General features: G+C 43.1%; 1 protein-coding gene across 1 annotated transcript in view; it reads right to left on the minus strand.

Moving 5' to 3' along the window:
* The window catches only part of LOC137431149 (POU domain, class 2, transcription factor 1), a 235,343-nt gene that overhangs the window by 63,621 nt on the left and 156,254 nt on the right, over positions 1-15,468 (minus strand). The window contains exons 9-11 of the mRNA XM_078771503.1: positions 14,179-14,403; positions 13,902-14,043; positions 2,184-2,326 (exon numbers count right to left, since the gene is read on the minus strand). Coding sequence (XP_078627629.1) covers positions 2,184-2,326; positions 13,902-14,043; positions 14,179-14,403 — 510 coding nt within the window. The remainder of the gene's footprint in view (positions 1-2,183; positions 2,327-13,901; positions 14,044-14,178; positions 14,404-15,468) is intronic.

Genomic DNA, 15,468 nt, shown 5'->3' on the forward strand with positions numbered 1-15,468 from the left:
CGTGATACAATTAGGTCACGGTTCACTCCAAACGCACATGGTCTGTGTACTGGTGAGTGGTGACTGCCATATTCGTTACAACAAAACAAACGTGTTATGAAACGAGTTAGACAAATTAGCTTGGCGGAAGCCTTCACCCAAAGTAAAAGACTTCACAATGAAAGTCAAGGGACAAATTACAACGAAACATGATGTGCATGACGACGACATGCCCACAACAACAACAACAACAACAACAACAACAACAACAACAGACGTTGATGAAGTAGAACTTGGAGGTAAGCCTTTTGATCCGAAGTTGGTCAGTTACTATACGAGTTCATTTTCCATTAGTAATGTATCGTTGACTATTATTTGTTGTCCAATGGATGGGTTGGGTTTTGTTTGGGGGGGGGGGGGGGTGGTCTGTGAATTCTGAACTGATAATTATTCAATTCACATCGTTGACTTGAGCATAGTTGTTCTTATGAATAATTAATAACAATAACACAATTCTGTGTTTACTTTTAAAACAATTTATTATTTCTTTCCACAGAAACTGCTGAGATCATCCATGATCAGCTGGAAAATGAAACTGAACACAGATCAACACCAAATGCATCCATACCAACTTCAAGTGATCGCGCGAACATCCATTCCCATGATAGATGCATCCAAGAGAACTGCTGTGCAGTGTCCAGCACAGAACAGACAAGGCTGTCTAAGTTACCAGATCGATTTCAGCATAATTGGCTCATGAACAAAGTAACATTTTGTGAGAAGACCCAGTCATGGTGGCTTTTGTACGAGGAGGGACGGGGGATGTTCTGTTTGCTCTGTCAGAAGCATGATGCTAAGAACAGGGACAATCATCAAAAGAAGTGGAATGTGGAAGCTTCTGTCAGATATAAACGTAGCCAACTAGACCTCCATAACAACTCTCGGCAACACCAGAATGCTATATCTGCAGAATTGAATCAACGTGTGAGTTTCTTCCACATGGAGAAAGAGAAGAAAGATCGGGTAAAAGACGAAGTCCTGTTTAATGCATTTCCTAGTGCTTACTGGATGGCGAAAGAAGAGGTCAGTAACAGAAAGCTGCCATCGCTTCTGGAACTTCTACAGACAGCTGGTCTCAAGGATATGAAATACTTTGCACACCGTTCCGCCAGGTCAGTGCAAGAAACATTTCTTGCCATTGGACAGACCATTCAACTAGACGTTCTGGATTCGGTTCAGAAGTCTCCTTCGTTCGGATTGCTAGCTGATGAAGTCACGGACATTGCAATTAAAGAACAACTCCTGCTCTTTGTCCAATACGTTTCTCAAGATGCAACTGTCCAAACGAAGTTCCTAGCTGTGAGAGATGTTTTGGACCAATTCACAAGCCCGGCTGCAGAATCCCTCCATGTAGTCATCACGCAAACTCTCCAGGATTTGGCCCGAGAAAGTCGATGCCTGGCATCATTTGTCAGTGATGGAGCCAGTGTCATGACCGGAAAAAACACAGGTGTAGCTTCACGATTGAAAAGATGAACAAATCCACGGATGATCAGCATTCACTGCATTTGCCATAGACTTGCGCTGGCCTGCACAGATTCGACAGATGAGATCGCATATCTTAAAGGTGTAGAGGATCTTCTCATAACCTGCTGGAAGTTTTTCGACAACTCACCCAAATTTCAACCACAGACATCTACTTTCCTTGCCACATACAGGTAAATGGAATTGAATGGAGAACACTGCGGAATAATATCCCCCCTCCCCAAGGGGTTTTTCCTTCTTGAACAAACATAGTGTTAACATGTATAAACATCTCATCGTGCTGTTTTCGTGGGAGCAGCCCTACCAGAAGTAAAAATATTATAAACCACAAACACGTATGATTTCTTTTTGAAACAGGCACTCCTGCTGTTTAACACAAAACTGAAATGGGGGTATCTTGAGTTACCAAGCAGCGAGCTAGGCTCCCGCCAAGCCAGCCATTCCTCATCAATGGTTTTGAGTGAAGTGCTTGCTCCAATGCTTAATCCATTTGGTGAGCAATCTACAAGAAACTTGGTAACTGAACAAACCCCTGATGTTATTGAAGCCCGATCCTAGATCTACTGTAATCTAGATACCCCAGAGAGGAATGACCCTTCCTGCCACTCCCATAGGGAACAGGTGTACTAGTCACATTGACATCAACAATTTTCAAATACCTCCAAGAAGCATTTTTCAAGTGCTCCACGGATGTTATTCTCAATGCTTGTTCTCTTTTTCCTGCGGCGGCCGGCCGCACCACCGAGCGGGTTTGCCTCATATGGTGCATGACTTGTCACCCCAGCCTCACATGACATGTTTTCTGGAAATAAATAAATAAATATATATATATCAAGGGAAGAAGATACATTTTGAACTTTATGATATTTTTTATAAAATACTTTACATTTGTCAAAATGGCAACCTTCCTCAATGTAATAAGTTCACTCAAAGAAACCAGTTTAACTCAAAGAAATTTCAATATTAATTTACCATGACATCTGAAATTGAGCAACACATTATGACTCATCATGGACAATAACAAAATAATAATTGCAGGTTTATGAGATAAGATCTATAGTTGCAGTGGTCAATTTTGCAAAATCTTGTTGTACTGTTGTATATGCATCTAGGTTATGGATGTGAAAGCTCTCAAAAAGTAGGCCATCGTGCGCCAGTACCCTTACAAAATTGCTTTCCGAGAGATTATAAATGGTTATGCAAGACACTTATAAAGAAATGTAGACATTAAGTTTGATAAAGTTCATGGTTAGAATGGGATTAGTACCGAGAAGTAAAGTATATTTATAGACATTTTAATGCATTATGAATAAAGAACAGGATGATGGGCCATATGGCTTCTTCCTGTCTTGGTTCTTCCAAAATCCTTGTAAAAATTTATCATTCCAAGATTAAGTCGAGAAAAGAATGCAAGTGCCGACTTCTATTATATTATTTTGTGACATTATCAAGGAAGTGTCAGGGAGCACATAAACTTATGTAATATACCATCAATTTCCAGGAGAAATATGCACAGGGAAATACCATAGAGCACCAATCAAACGGGACAGTGGGCAATGGTCACGCAAATTATTCCAAGTTTATACAGTTCGGACGAGGGGAGGAGGGAATTCCACCTGAGGAAATGCCCTGCCGAGTATGGTGAGAAAGGCGGTGCCATTGTTGTGATGTTGCTGGTACCAGGTGCCAGGGAGTGACGGCACTTCTCCCAAGCGCAATGGCTGTTTGCCTCGTCTAACAGTCCTGTGTTGTGTCTCATGTATTCGTCAATGTCCATGTGTGTGAGTGTGAGTGTGCGAGTGTGTCTGAGCATGTGAGTGTGTGTAAGTGTGTGAGCTCCACTAGATCCTGTAAAAAAATTGTATTGCAGAAATGAGGTGAATCTGGCACTGTCATGCTATGGCAATATGGCATGGAAACTGCTATAAAATTTGTCTATTGACCCAGGACTGCCTCATTTATTAGAACAGATGGCACGTGGCTACAGTGGACAACAAGAATGCATTCAATAGAAGTGCTGACTCATGCCGTTGTTTTCTCTTAGTGCAATACCGCCCCATAGAGCACAAACCTGTACTGTTGCGTGGCCACGGTGTGAGTAGATATAGTCTAGTACTAATTTTGATTTTAGATTTTTCCTTATGAACTCAAAGACGAACTCTGCTGAGACATTTAAAATATAAAGCTCTGTGCCAAATTTGGCGATTGTAGCTGCCCTCGTTCATTGATTCAGCCACCAAACAAACCCACACAGGAGATGAACGCAAACCCATGCGCAACATGAATGCAAACCCATACCGACCTACTGCTGGGACGTGAGGAAAAAAAAATTGGATTTGTTGAAGAAGCAGAAAGATATTCCATGAATCTGGGACAATGGACTGGAAGCAAGTTGAGTGTATGCCTTTGGCCTGGCTCTGCCCTGTGGAGGTCTCCATCTAAAAGTATCATCCGAAGCATCGTTTCTGTTTCCATTTTTTTGTATAGAGTCGAGGCCCACGGAAGAGCTAGAACAAAGAATGGATCAGAACGTAACAGAATAAAAGGAACAGTAGAAAGAGAAGGGGTAAATGCCAACAGCAGGACTGAGGAGCAAATAGATGCAGGTAGATACAAGGGATGTAGACAAGGAATGCAAAATAAACATTTTTCAATTTTCAAAAAAAAATTCAAATTTTTTTCTTGTTTCCGGAATTGCAAAAATTTTTCTTTTTTTTTACAAAAATTACATAATTACAAAAAATTTCAATTTTCCAAAAAAAAAAAAATGTCAGCTTTGTCTATATCTAAAAGGTGTGATTATCATTTCGCCATGTCCACTGCCATTTGTGAATTACTGAAAGCTCCGAGTCGACTTTCGCCAATTTGATTACACAGTAATGTATCTCCAATGGGTTGGCAGGATATCCCTGGGATATGGGCACCCATGTCTCAGCTGTTCTAGCCTGGGTTCGAATCTCAGCCCAGATATAAACTGTCACTCTGGTGTTTCGCATGTAGGGCGAGGCCTGGCTGTATACGCTGTCCCTCGGATGGACGTTAAACTAGGTGCCCCATCTGCTGGCAATAGTTAATAGAGGTTAAATATCCTATGGTGTCCTTTGCAAAGAGCAGGCGTGTTATTCCCAGTATCCTGGCTAAAGTTAATATTGCTGTCACCTACAATCAAAGATCAGGCACAGCTATCTGGTTCACAGAAGGACCAAAAGCGTTCGCCACCGATCCCACAAGAAGGTGTGAATATTTGGGGCTGTTAAAGAGGTAGTGCTAGAGCAAATTAGCCCCAGCAAAAAAGTTAAAGAAATAAACAACAACAAAATAAGTTTTGCTAATGTGTTTACAGCAATTTGAATTGTCTCTGGATCTTTTGTAATGTTCAAGTTTCATTGTTTTAACTTTTTTTTTTTTTCATCTACAGGAGAGGTTCATGGAAGAACAAGGTTTGTTTTTTTTTGTTGTTTTTTTGTATACTGAATCGAGGCTCGTGAAAGAGCTAAAATTGAACTGACAGTGGAGGTGGCAGGGAAACAATTGGGCAGAACCGGCAAAGGAATAAACGAACAGGAAAGGGAGAGAGAGAGAGAGAGAGGGAGAGAGAGAGAGAGACACACAGAGAGCGAGAGAGAGAGAGAGAGGAGAGAGAGAGACACACAGAGAGAGAGAGAGGAGAGACAGACACAGAGAGAGACACAGAGAGAGACAGAGAGAGAAAGAAAGAGAGAGAAAGAGAAAGAAAGAGAGACAGAGACAGAGACAGAGACAGAGAGAGAGAGAGAGAGAGAGAGAGAGAGAGAGAGAGAGAGAGAGAGAGAGAGAGAGACAGAGAGAGAGACAGAGACAGAGACAGAGACAGAGACAGAGAGAGAGACAGAGAGAGAGAGAGAGAGAGAGAGAGAGAGAGAGAAGAAAGAGAGAGGAATAAACACTGAAACCAGCAAGTGAGAGGGTTGGGTTAGGAAGGCTTAATGTGGGGAATAAATAAAAGGAGTAAATAGGACAGAGTATGGCACGAGATGGTAGTGCACCAAATGCTTTCAGCCCTGGAGGGAAGAATGGGAAAAAACAGCCTCTGAAGGCAGTTCCATAGACTGGAGAAGCAAGGAACAATGGAGCTAAGGTGTGCAGTCCACCTGGATTGTGGAATTTTAACCAGAGGGGTTACTGGAAGAAACATGCACCCTGGAGTTGCTAGGGAGGGTTGGAGGACTGAGAGAGAAGATGGAGCGGTATTGGAAAAGATGCGGTAAAAAAACAAAACAAACAACAAGTGGAGACCACAGACCAGCCTGTGATGTGAAAGCAACAGACCTGCTTCAGTCTCATCACAGGAAATTCCAATAATATTGGCAGCATTAGATTCCACAGAATCCAGGAGAGACAGATGTAATTCCAGAATGCCAACCTATAGGGAAGACTAGTACTCAATTGAGCTATGGATAAAAGGCCTTGTAGACATTGAATCGCTCCGATTTTTCAAGCCAGCTTTGGTATTATTCCAGGATTTCCGATATTATTCCAGGATTGAAGGAGATGTTGTTTATCAGAGCAGCATCAAAGCAATTCCAGATCGTGGAATGGAATGACGTGGAATGATGCCTAGTCTGTGATTAGCTTCCGAGGCCAGTTTTGCCATGTGAATGGTCCAGGAGAGGACATGGCTAATGATGAGGCCTAGGAATTCAAGAGACTGAATATCTTCTAGTGACTGACCATATAAATCGATAAGTAGGTTAAGTTTGACGATTCTTCCAGTAAGACGGTGATGCAGTGAGCTATTCCAGGATTGAAGGAGATGTTGTTTATCAGACCAGCATCAAAGCAATTCCAGATCAGAAGAGAGTGACGCACGTCTAGTCTGTCGAGCAGTGGGATGGGTTACTGTATGACACAATGTGGAGTCAAACTTTGTTTTTTTTTTATTCATTGTTCATTAATCCTTTTTAATAAATGTAAATAATACGGCAGCTGGATCATAATAAATACAAACATTTACAAAAAAGTACATTTGCAGTTAAAAACGTGTCATTACTTTTAAATCTTGTTGATTAAAAAGTTTATTATTATTATTATTTTCACCCAAGTGCACACTTCAAGTTCAATTTGTGTGGCACAAAATTTTGAGCCTCAAATTGTTATTGCTTCCTTGCGTATGTTCAAACATGTTCCTATTCAGGTTGAAGAGGACTATCTGTACGCTCCATAAACAAATATGATGCGAGTATAAGCTAAAATTATGTTACGGGAATTAACGGGAAATGAGAGTGCAAATTGGCAATGACACCAATCGACAGAGAAGTTGTTGAAATATTTCGCTTGCATAATATATGTGACACCATTTATCCCAATATCAGCTTCCACACCTATCTTTATCAGATTACACAGCTCTTACCATAGGATTCTTTTCTTCATTCATTATTTTGAGGTCATCTCATCTTGATCCTCGAGGAGATCAACTTATAAATAGGGGCGTGATGTCCGGATGTTTGGCCGTCCGTCCGTTACTTTTTGCTATTTTGCTACACCTCTCTTATTGCCCGGCTGATTGTTCTGAAAGGGGATTACGATACCCCCTGAAACTTTGGATCCCTACTCCTACCTTATTTACCAAACAATTGCTCTGAAACCCGATACAGCCCTTCTACTTGATGGTCCGCAGGATCAATCGGTCTTAGATTCTTCGATCTTGCATCAGAGAGCCTCCCAAGGCAGGAGGGAAGGGGGAAAGGCGGTCCACCAAAATCAGCGGAGGTCTGAACTACAACCTCAAGAGATAACCGCAAGCCCACTCGGCTATTTATTTTTAGTGATCTGAGACTCATGGAGGAACTTGTACATGTATCACATGCAATACCAAGACATTAGGAGATATCAGTGTACTTACACATGGATGACAAGGACATTAGGAGACATGAACAAATACGTATGGTAGGTATATGGGACTTGATGGATATGAATTCTCTGCAACGATCCAAACTGTTGTGGTGATGATCGTTCTGTTTTGTTAACTGAAAGAGGTGCCAATTTGGACAAATGGAAGGAGCATTTTGAATCTTTACGAAATCACCAATTTCAGGTGTCGGTGACAACATTGGGACAAATTAGGCAGCTTATGAGGTAGCAAGGCAAAAGCAAAGAGGGGGACAGTTAACTGTCACCAAAACCCATCTTTGTTGAGAAACCAAGCTTGGAATTGACACCATCCATCAAGCAGGAGGTTCAGCATGTCACGATGCAGCTGCAATATGAGAAAGGTACCTACATGCTCTTGGTGGAGTGCCTGTCAAGGTGTACAAGGCAATACGAACAATCCAAGGCCAACTCCACACATGGCTCACAGACTTCCTCTAGTCTTATAGCCAATGTGTGGCTCTGAACAGAATCCTTTCATCTCCTCTCCATGTCAACGCTTGAGTGCACCACCTGGATTGTGGAATTTTAACCAGAGGGGTTACTGGAAGAAACATGCACCCTGGAGAACACCAAGGCAGTGTTCTGGGCCCAGTCCTCTTCCTGATCTTCAGATCTTGACAAAATAACAAGCTGGTCAAACACTTGGAATACGTATTTCAATCCTGACAAATCTCAGACTCTCACTAGCTCTATCCAAAAGGAAAGTCTGACAATCTCCCCTACCCCTCCCACCATCTACTATCTCAACAATCCTCTTGAGGAAGTTCAGTCATTCAAACTCCTGAGTCTTACGATCAGCCATGATCTTTCTTAGGCAAACCACATTTCAAAGTTGACTGCCAAGCTTCTACACCTATGCCGACTGGGCATTCTTCCTTGGCACACCTGAGCTTCTATCTACATGCAAGGCCTTCATCCACAGCTTGATGGAGTACTGTTCTCCCCTCTGGGCTGGCTCCCCTGCCTCACACATCTTGCTCAGCTTGATGCCGTGGAAACCAAGGCTTTCAAGATGAATGGAATCTTCAGCAATGAAGCCGAGTGTGTGGGCCTATCACTTCACCATCACAGGCATGTTAGTGGTCTGTCTGTCTGTCTCCTACAACCTCCTTCCTGGTCTTTCACCCTCTACTCTTTCCGTACTTTGTCACCCTCAGGTTTTTGCAGGACACACACTGTCCACCATCAAGCCTATTCTGAAACCACCTAAATCCAGGATCACTGATCTCCTCCACCCATTCATTCCTCTTCTTTCCCACCTATGGAACTAACTTCCACATTCTCTTCAACCTCAATCTTTCCTCAAGGTCTTCAAGACAACTGTTTGCTGCCATCTCAGATCATCCCCCATCCAAACCCATGATCTTTTCTACCCCCGTTAACCCACTCCACCGCCCCTCCTTCCAAATCTCCAGTTTTCCCTCATGAGAGATTCCTTCTGCATCCATCTTGTCCACCCATGTGTCCTCTCCCTGTAGGATAGAACAGTACTTTGTGGAGTTGAAGACAAAGGCCTTGCAAGTAGTGAGAGGTTCAGTTTTCCCAAACAATAACTTCGCCCAACAGAGAAAACAACATCTTTGGCTGGCTTTGTAGGTCAGTTTTGATATACAGTACTGGATATGTTCAGCCTATGAGTGGTGGCAGATGAGGGTCAGAAGTTGAATAAACAACCTTTTTCCAGTGGTTAATGATGGAAATCGGATAGGACAGTTCATTAGACAATCATTCCAGAGAGACGAGTAGAAGAGGAAGACTTGATGTCGAATACAACAACAACAACATGCATTTTAAGGCCATTTTCCCTGCTAGAGCGGGGGTTAGCCCTGTGGTCCCCATGACAATCTTCTCCATTTTGCCCTATTTTCTGCATCTCTCCTTGTTAACCCCCTTGCCCGCATTTCTTCTTCCACCATCTTTAGCCAAGTCTTTCTCGGTCTTCCCCGTCCTCTGCTTCCTTCTACATCAATTTCCATCACTCTTCTCAACCAGTCACTTTCATCCTTCCTCAACACATGACCAAACCATCTCAGCCTGTTCCTCTTCACAGCATCAATCACAGGCAATATTCCCATCATCTTTCGCAATTCATCATTTGTCTTCCTCTCTCTCAACGATACTCCGCACATCCATCGAACCATTCGCATTTCCACCCTTTCCAGCCTTCGTTGCTGCTCTACGTTCATTACCCATGTCTCGCTCCCATAAATCATAACACTTCTCACACATGCAGCATACACCTTTCCCTTCAGCTTCAGCGACACTCTCCTCCTCATCAGCACGCCACTCAGTTCCCGAAACTTCTTCCATGCACATCTCACTCGAGCAACCGTTGCAGAGTCTGATCCACCTTCTCCATTCAGCATGTCTCCGAGGTAGCAAAATGTTTTCACACCTTCCAGCTTCACGCCGTCTCCAAGATCCAACTCAACATTTCCTCCATCTGCAGCTCCCTCTGTGCACACCTTACATTTGAATGTAGCTGCCACACTGGTAAATGACCCTCTCAGACCACTACACTTTTGATGAACCCACTCAGCGCACATTGTACATTGAATGGAGTTCACTCTGACACCCTTCCTGCACACAGCACACGGCCACTTCCCAGTTCTTTCCACCGCCCCACATGCTTTACCACTTGCCATCACCTTCGTCTTTCCGATATTCACCTTCAGACCTTTTGTCTCCATACATTCCTTCCACTTGTTCATCTTTTCCTTCAGTCCATCCATACTTTCCGCAATCAACACCAGATCATCTGCATACAACAACTCCCACGGTAAACCCTACTTTACGTTCTGAGCCAGCACCTCCATCATAGCTACAAATAGTAGTGGACTTAGTACCGACCCCTGATGCACTCCCACCTTCACCTCAAACTCACCACTGTTCCCGTCCTTCGTCCTTACAGCTGTGCGCACTCTTTTGTACATTGCCATCACTACTCTGATCAACCATTCCTCCACTCCTAACTTCCTCAATGCCCATGTCAATACTTTGCGTGGAACCCTATCGAATGCTTTCTCCAGATCAACAAACCCAAAAAACAACTTCTTCCTCTTCTCCATGTACTTCTCCTGCAACTGCCTCACAATGAAAAGCGCATCTGTCGTTCCTCTTCCTGGCATAAATCCAAACTGCATTTCGTCGATCTTCACTTTCTTCCTTATCCTCCTCTCCAACACCCTTTCCAATACCTTCATTCCATGCTCCAATAACTTTATCGCTCGGTACGAGCCACACTCCAGAGGGTCACCTTTCCCCTTGTATAGAAGGACGAGGGTACTCAGTTCCCAATCCACTGGAATGCGGCCTTCTTTCACCACCAGATTACAGATCTCTGTCATTCCCTTCACACCCCAACTTCCTGCTGCCTTCAACATATCTCCCACAACTCCCGTCGGCCCTCCCGCTTTTCCACTCTTCATTGCTTTTATCGCTTCCTCAACTTCCTTCTCAGTTATCTTCTCTGCCGGTCCTAAAACTGTGTTACTCTCTATGTTGCCATCCCATTCATTCTCTGTATTCAACAGCATTTCCATATATCTTTTCCATCTTCCTTTAATTCCATCTGGGTCGACAACGATTTGTCCCACTTCATCCTTCAAGCAACTCACCCCCATCACATCACACCTCTCTTTCGCTATGTGCTTTGCAATCCTGAATACTGCTTTCTGACCCTCTTCCGAATCCAAGCGTTCTCCGAACATTTTCCTACATGCCTCCTGCGCCTTTGCTACCTCTTTCTTTGCAGCCTTCCTGGCTGCCTTATAACTTTCATGCTCTGCTGTTTCTGCTCCCGTACCCTTCGCCTTCTGCCACTCCTTGAACTTCTTCCTCTTCTCGTCAATCCTCTTTCCAACTTCATCATCCCACCACCATGTTTCCGAGTGCCTCGGTGGTCCTTTTGTCCATCCACATACCTCACCAACGGCTCCCAACAGACTAGCTTTCATTGTCATCCAACCACTTTAAAGCTCAACCACATCATCCGCTACCCACAACGCAATAATGAATTCCACATATTTGCTTTCAATTGGTAGATTGCTCTGTCCTGTAAATGAGAGGATTCTATTTTGTACACCTCTGAATATATGAGCATTGGTGTAGGTCTGCATGCATTGTCAAGCCTTGCGAGACCATTTTATATCTGTGTCGGCGAAAAGTCAAGGTTTCGAAAAGAAAGTGGGTAAGAGGTGGTAAGGTGGGGACAGAAAAATCATGGGTTGGGGACATGAGCTTTGGGGGCATGGAATGAGTTAATAATTCTACCACATCTCAAGCAGAGTCTTGAATGAAGCTGATTGAGGTGAGAGAGGATATGGATTGGGGGCATATACCAGACAGCCACTTGACAAGGTATCAGCAGGTCTGAAGAAAGAAAAGTTTGGGGAGTTCAGGCTTCGGATTATCTGGATGATGTTAACTGGCTCACTGGTACAAGGATCAGCACACACTTGATCAGGTTTTGAAAAATGAACGAAGGATTCTCTCATTCGGGTCAGCCATCCATTATGAGAAAGCAAGCTGCTTGATAGCAACTGCTTCGGCACGGGATTCAATGTACAACAGCAGAAAGGATGCATACACGACGTCTCGTCGTATATGACGGACAGACCGAGGTAGAGACAGGTAACAACAGCATTTCCTGCAAGGGTTATCCGCAGTATCACTCAGTCGCATTTAGCAATGCCAAACCACCCCTTGGGAAGGGAAGTGATCCATGTATGTGTTGCTAGGTTACTGGCATTCATCAATATGGACTGGACTCTTGCCAAGAGGTAAGCTGGTAAGCTTACATCGGCATTGTCTTAGGCCTCACGGTTATCATTCCAATGAAGAGGTACTCTTTGTCATTTCAGTTAATGCCATTTGGCCCGATTCACAATTCACAAAGATCAATTCCCAAATTGTACCATAAATCTATACTGTTAGTATGCTCATTTGTATATATATCATCATATGCCTTAGATTTTACACAGGAAATCCATAACTGCTGATCTTTGTTCACAAGCTTCTCCATGACCATTAACCATTTTTACAGCCAACTGCTACAATCAAGTTCTGTCACTAACAATGATGAGTACTCATCTGAGAAATGTTTCTTCCTCATGGGAAATCATCCACGAAAATTACATCATGAGCTGATTGTATGAAAAGAGATTGCCGATCAGGAAGATTTGAATTCAGGCCAATCAACAAGCAAACATTTAATTCTTAAAAACTAGAATGGCATTCGGTAGAGCGCATACCTCCAGTTTACTGCACATACTCAGTACTTCTTACTCGGTACTCGGTACTCAGTTTACGCATACTCGGTAGAGTAGCATAACCAGGCTGAACAGTTTATGTTTTGTAACCCACTGATAGATATGGATTCGGAACTGAACCAAAATCTAATCGGCTTGTTCTTGTCGCCAACCCAACTTGTCCACCAAGTTTAGTCATAACTCGTCCATAACTTTTGAAAATATCACGTTTATCGCTTTTCGTCCGATCTCTCAATGGTTAAGAATCACTTAAAAATTAAATAACTCTCGTATCCGAATCCATATTCAGATCTTCACCAAAATCGAATCGATTCTTCCTTGTCAGAAACCCAACCGGCCCACCAAGTTTCGCCCAAATCCATCCACAACTTTTTGAGATATTATGCTGTGTATCGGTTTTAGCCCGATCACTCAATGGTGAAGATCCACTTAAAAATTGAATAACTCTCGTATCCGACTCCATATTCAGATCTCCACCAAAATCGAATCAATTAGTCATTGTCACAAACCAACCTGTCCACCAAGTTTCGTCCAAATCCGTCCATAACTTTTTGAAATATCCTGCTACACGTCGGTTTTGGCCCTATCACTCAATGGTGAAGAATTACTTTAAAAATTCTACTAGCAGGATCCGGATCTGGATCTTCACCAAAATTGAACCAATTCTTCCTTTTCATACACCCAACCGGTCCACCAAGTTTCGTCTAATTCCATTCATAACGTTTTTGAGATATTATCCTGCTGTGTATCGTTTTTGGCCCCATCTCCCAATGGTGAAGAATCACTTAAAAAATTGAAGTAGCCGGATCCGAATCCGGATCTTTACCAAAATCGAATCATTTCGTCCTTGTCACATACGTTACATCTCTGCCAAATGTCGTCCGAATCCGTCCACAACTATTTGAGATATCTTGTTCACAAATAAACAGACAAACAGACAGACAGGGGTGAAAACATAACCTCGATCCACCTTTGGTGGCAGAGGTAACAATTAGCAATTTGAGGTGCAATTTATGAAAAAATATCATCTTTGGAGGCATTATTATTTTGATATGTCCTGAATTTTTTTTTTTTTATTCATGACCTTGAAAGTATTTGCCCAACTGAAATATTGATACATGTAATGATGATTTAAATTGTGAGAACAGCTGGTTGTTATGATGCAAGTGGCTTGTGGCTATTGCGCAGAAAGCATACCGGCATCGTTGAGCCATTTCTCTAGCAGCGGTTTGAGCTTGCACATATTCTTGAAGCTCAAATTGAGTGCCTCAAAACGTGAGATCGTCGTTTGACTGAAGTCATTTCCATAGAACTTGCCCATCGCCATGCCAACATCACCCTGAAAAAAGGAGCAAAATAAACAAATGAGTAATACTGCATGACAGACGATAAAACGATCACAGGTGCCAACCATGTCTTAGGTAATTACAGAAGACTCCACAAATTCTGTGGATATTCATTCAAAAGTTACGACCTGTGTGAATCCCAGCTTGATTCTGCGCTGTTTAAACATCTTGGCAAACTGTTCCAGCTCCTCCAAATCGCTTGGTTCCTCCAGTGGGGGTACAGAAGGGGGATCACCACGTTTAGGTGGGGAATGATGAGTTCCAGAAAGCCGAAGGGACCCCATAGCTCCCCCAACCCCTCCCACTCCAGTGTTTGCAAGAGACTGTCGAGCCAAAGCAGGCATTACAGTAGCCTGTGAAAGACCAAGGAGTGCAAATAATACAAGATACATACACAGAGGACAAGCAAATTAAAGGGCATGTTATGCATCAATACATTACGGTGATTACAAGTATAACTAGAACGGCACTCAGCAGAGCGCATACCTTCGCCAAGCTGAACAGTTTACGTTTTGTATTCTATTGATAAGCCGGATCTGCATCCGGACCTGAACCAAAATCTAATCGGCTTATTCTTGTCATCTGCCCAACTCATCCACCAAGTTTTGTTACAATCCGTTCACAACTTTTTTGAAATACTCTATACTGCTATATATGCTTGTTCACCCCATCTCTCAATGGGGAAGAATGACTTTCATAATTTAAAAAATCCAGATCTTCACCAAAATCTAAACAATTTGTCCTTGTCACACACCAAACATACAACAACAACAACATGCATTTTAAAGGCCATTTTCCCTGCTAGAGCGGGGGTTAGCCTTGCGGTCCCCATGACAATCTTCTCCATTTTGCCCTATTTTCTGCATCTCTCCTTGTTAACCCCCTTGCCCGCATTTCTTCTTCCACCATCTTTAGCCAAGTCTTTCTCGGTCTTCCCCGTCTTCTACTTCCTTCTACATTCATTTCCATCACTCTTCTCAACCAGTCACTTTCATCCTTCCTCAACACATGACCAAACCATCTCAACCTGTTCCTCTTCACAGCATCAATCACAGGCTCTATTCCGATCATCCTTCGCAATTCATCATTTGTCTTCCTCTCTCTCAACGATACTCCGCACATCCGTCGAACCATTCGCATTTCCACCCTTTCCAACCTTCGTTGCTGCTTTACGTTCATTACCCATGTCTCGCTCCCATAAATCATAACACTTCTCACGCATGCAGCATACACCTTTCCCTTCAGCTTCAATGACACTCCCCTCATCATGAGCACGCCACTCAATTCCCAAAACTTCTTCCATGCACATCTCACTCGAGCAACCATTGCCGAGTCTGATCCACCTTCTCCATTCAGCATGTCTCCGAGGTAGCAAAATGTTTTCACACCTTCCAGCTTCACGCCGTCTCCAAGATCCA

This window comes from Myxine glutinosa, chromosome 1 (assembly GCF_964187855.1).
Source record: "Myxine glutinosa chromosome 1, kmMyxGlut1.1, whole genome shotgun sequence".
NCBI lineage: Eukaryota > Metazoa > Chordata > Myxini > Myxiniformes > Myxinidae > Myxine > Myxine glutinosa.